This window comes from Theobroma cacao, chromosome 1 (assembly GCF_053813885.1).
Source record: "Theobroma cacao isolate CCN51 chromosome 1, ASM5381388v1, whole genome shotgun sequence".
Taxonomy (NCBI): domain Eukaryota; kingdom Viridiplantae; phylum Streptophyta; class Magnoliopsida; order Malvales; family Malvaceae; genus Theobroma; species Theobroma cacao.
The window spans coordinates 10,437,590-10,441,724 of NC_142639.1; the positions used below are offsets into that span (position 1 = coordinate 10,437,590).

The 4,135-nt window shown below is 35.5% G+C and overlaps 1 protein-coding gene across 1 annotated transcript; it reads left to right on the forward strand.

Moving 5' to 3' along the window:
- The first annotated feature begins 1,050 nt into the window (after positions 1-1,050).
- Positions 1,051-2,763, forward strand: LOC18612217 (glutathione S-transferase F9-like). The gene is made up of 3 exons (XM_007048890.3): positions 1,051-1,265; positions 1,393-1,441; positions 2,077-2,763. Exons 1-3 carry the CDS (start codon positions 1,122-1,124, stop codon positions 2,535-2,537), a joined length of 654 nt encoding a protein of 217 aa, XP_007048952.3. The 5' UTR covers positions 1,051-1,121; the 3' UTR covers positions 2,538-2,763.
- The last annotated feature ends 1,372 nt before the right edge of the window (positions 2,764-4,135 follow it).

The window sequence follows — 4,135 nt, forward strand, 5'->3', positions numbered from 1 at the left end:
TATTAAGTTTTTATATTTTTATTTTAACTCAAATAAGCTCATATAACTAGTAATTGATAAATTATCACTAATTAAAAGAGTATTTATTATTTTATATTCACACAGTATTAATGTAGAGAGTAAAAAATATTATTTTATTATGTCATTATCTCATATCAACATATTATATCATCATTCATAAGACATATCAATATGATACATAAGCATTATATGACATAAAATTATAAATGATATTTTGATTAAGTTAATTATAAGTTATAAAAGCTTATGTAATTTAAAATAAAAAAATTATTTAATTTAAAATAAAAATATATGAATTTATTTGAATGTAATAAGAAATTAAAAATTTATTTAAGTTTTTTAAAATAATTTAAAAATCTTTTATATATTATGTTTATTAACTTACCCATTATCGATTTTTCCCGTGAATGCTGCAAGTGTGGGTGCATAGCTGCTTCTGTAAAACAAATCCACTTTTTCTTTATTTACACTATAGAAAACAACCTCCTTAATTTGGCGATTGGGTACAGCTAATTTTTTCACATTGGCAAGATACTTCCCATATCGATTTGCACTCTTTCTCACTTTCTACGGTATTTCGCATTGTTGGACAATTGTAATTAAAAACAAAAGAGTAGATGGAATTGGTTGGATTGGCCCTGAAAGGAAGAGATTTTCCACAATTAGGACAAAACAATTAACCTAACCCTGGTTGATTCTCCACAGTAATGAGGCGATGTGGACGACTCACAGGTTGTGGTCAGACGTCTTGTCTTGTCTTGTTTTTATCCTTTAATCATCCGAAAAGATGCCCAGGCGTTACTTTCTCAACAACAACCACAACAATCGTGACGATAGTAATTGAGTAATTGACACACCCACCATTCCCATTTATATTCATTAAAGGCTCTTGTCAGAGACAGCTGTACTTAGCGAAAACCCTACATAAAATTACTTCGAAATGAGGTTGGGGCAGCCTGGTCCCACCTTTCAATTCTTGTGGACCCCAAAAAAATTATCATCGCCGGTTCTATATATCGATGTGAATATTTAGTCTCTGACATTAACTGAACAATTTCAATAGAAGACTTGAAAGGAAGAGAATTAGCAATATTACAGTCATGGTGGTGAAGGTTTATGGCCCAGCCTATGCTACCCCAAAGCGTGTGCTCGTGTGTCTTATTGAAAAGGAGGTTGAGTTTGAGACTGTCCCGGTTGATTTGCTCAAAGGAGAGCACAAAGACCCTGAATACCTCAAGTTGCAGGTCAGCAGCTACAGCCTTTTCTTTCTTTCTTTTTTTTTTTTTAAATTTAAGCAGAAACTGTTTAATCATGTTCCAGTGAAGATTATGTTTACGTTTGTGTTAATCTGTTCTTTTCTGCTGTTTGCAGCCTTTTGGAACGGTTCCTGTCACTCAAGATGGAGACTATATTTTATATGGTAATTAATCTCTGTTCTTTTACTTTTAAATTGAGATGATACCTTCTCCCCATTTTTCTTGAGGATCTGTGAGAAAAGATAAGGGAAAATAAGGGGCAGCAGGCCAAATTTCTTCCTACTGTCGTATCTTCTGTATCGGTATCACCCAAATTATGCTTTAGACAAAAACCAGCACATATCAAAAGGAAATTGATTAGAGCTGATTCTGAAATGATAGAAAGTGAGTACATTTGTCACAAATAATCTCCCTGTAATAGTTACATTTTGTTGTAATGTTCGGTGATTGTTTCCAGTCTTCTTGTGTCTTTCCTATCTAATCTGCTATGCATAAACAATTGAAGTGAAAAGTGGGTTCCCCTGTCGAAAACAATCACAGTGAGTGGACAATTATAAAATTTTTAATCATTTTTTATAATGAAAGTGGTAGTCATGGTGAATTTCACTTGAACACTTGGGTCAAGATTTTATGTGTTATATAATTGCAAGAATCTGATCAACCGAGCATTGCCTAAGCCTAACAAAAAGTATCGAGCAAGAGTTTAATTTGTGAGTACTTACTTTTTAATTTGTCTTTTTGCTTTTATTTTATTTTATAATTAAATGGATTGATGAATTTTATAATGCGAGTTGTGCAGAATCCCGTGCCATCCTGAGGTACTATGCAGAGAAGTACAAGTCACAGGGAACTGATCTGCTGGGGAAGACAGTAGAGGAAAGAGGTCTTGTTGAAAACTGGCTAGAGGTCGAGGCACAGAGCTACCACCCACCAATTTACACCCTGACCGTTCAAATCCTGTTCTCCTCCAAGTTGGGGTTCCCTCGTGATGAAAACTTGATCAAAGAGAGTGAGGAAAAGCTTGCCAAGGTGCTGGATATTTATGAGGAGAGGCTGTCAAAGAGCAAGTACTTAGGTGGTGATTTCTTCAGCCTTGCTGACCTTAGCCACCTGCCATTTACTCAGTACTTGGTGGATCAAATGGGAAAGGAGTACATGATAAGGAGCAGGAAGCATGTTAGTGCTTGGTGGGATGATATTAGCAGCAGACCTTCCTGGCAAAAGGTTCTCCAGCTCTATGCTGCTCCTTTCAAGAATTGAAGTGATGGCGTATCAGATGGGTCTTTTCAAATAATGCTTACTTTGTTTAGCAGTTTGCTTTCAGGTCTTGCTTTACATCTGTCTTACGAGAACTGTTTATCTTTATTAGGTGGATAGGCCATCCAATTAAATGGTTTGGAGTGTTTAATTTTATAGTTTATTATAAATGTATTGTTTTTTGTTTGATGTTAATACTTATTGTCTTAAAAGAATTGTTTCTTCAAAATTGTTTTCTATAGAAGGTTAAATTTGGGAAGAAAATGAACTATGTTCCATACACAGTAGTATATGAAACAGGGCATTTATAGGTGAAAAAAATATGTTTTTCTTTTTTGTTAGTGACATATTTGATACTCAAACTATAATAAATTCACAATTTAATAGTTGATATTGTATAGGATTTGGCGGAACATCAGATGGAAAACAAAACTCTGAAACCGGGTTGCCATAAGTTAATAATTAGGATGGTTCAATTTCAAGCAAGCAAGACCTAGCTCTTATCTTCCTTTTCCTTTTTAGAACTATGCCTCAATGGTTTAAATCTATCTTCCTTTTCACCTTCAACTTATCAATCGTGAATTCACCAAAATCCTTTTCACCTTCAACTTACCAATCGTGAATTCACCAAAATCTCAGTCCTTAGCTCCGACACCGTTCATTGTAGATGTCATCTCATTAAATAGCACAAAGCATCCTCACTACTTTCCTCGTCATAGAGCCCCTCAACATAATGGTGTAATCCATCGATCTGTTCCCAAACCATTTTTCTCCGTCTCACCCTCTCTTCAAGATCCCACTAGGTATACAACTTCAAGATGCATTTTTCCAATAATGCAAAGAATTTCACCGAAAACGTCCAAATCAAGTAATTAATCTCCACTTTGTCTAGATACAAATTCGAAGAAAACATAAGCTAGTTTCCAATCATACTGGTTTCACTAGAGCAAGTTTAAGACCAAACCCTCAGTTATTGTAACCCCACATTGATCAAGGAGCTAGCTCCACTGACCTATTTCTATGGTTTTTGAGAATGATATTAACGTTTAAGGGTAGATTTCTCATCTGGGTACTTTTATGATAATTGCAAGTCGGTGAAGAAACCGAGGTCTGCACATAGTGTCCAGATTCGAGTCTCAAAATCTATGCCCAAACTCGCTTGAGTTGGGTTGAGCTCTAGAACTTGGGTGGGCAACCCAGCCTTGGGCCATCTCTACTAGGCTAGGTGCCCAGGCTTGTTGGTCTGACCCACTTAGAATTGAACTTGGACTTGAAATGTTCAAGTATCAGCTTGATTCGATTTGGTAAGAGAGAGAGAGAGTTGGGAATGAAGTATAATGATGGAGTTGGGGAATGCAAAAGGCACTAACTCGCCGTTGGATAGCATTAGAGAATTTTCGTAAAGAGAGGTGGTGAGAGAATATTTGTGCTTTCTATCGTTCACACCGGTGTTTAAGAATTCTTTCGCTTTCCAGAAGGCTGATGATTGAGTTTTTTTTTTTTTTCTCATTGTAACGTATGTCGTGATAACATAGATAATTAGTAACCGTCCTTATATATAGGAAGGTATAAAAGCATTTGTTCATCTTAGGCAATTCATA

What these genes read in the sequence shown, in the direction of transcription:
- LOC18612217 (XM_007048890.3), top strand. Translation starts at nt 1,122, where the DNA reads ATGGTGGTGAAGGTTTATGGCCCAGCCTATGCTACCCCAAAGCGTGTG. An exon ending in CTGAATACCTCAAGTTGCAG is followed by an intron (nt 1,266 to 1,392) that starts GTCAGCAGCTAC and finishes TGCTGTTTGCAG; the next exon opens with CCTTTTGGAACGGTTCCTGT. An exon ending in TGGAGACTATATTTTATATG is followed by an intron (nt 1,442 to 2,076) that starts GTAATTAATCTC and finishes CGAGTTGTGCAG; the next exon opens with AATCCCGTGCCATCCTGAGG.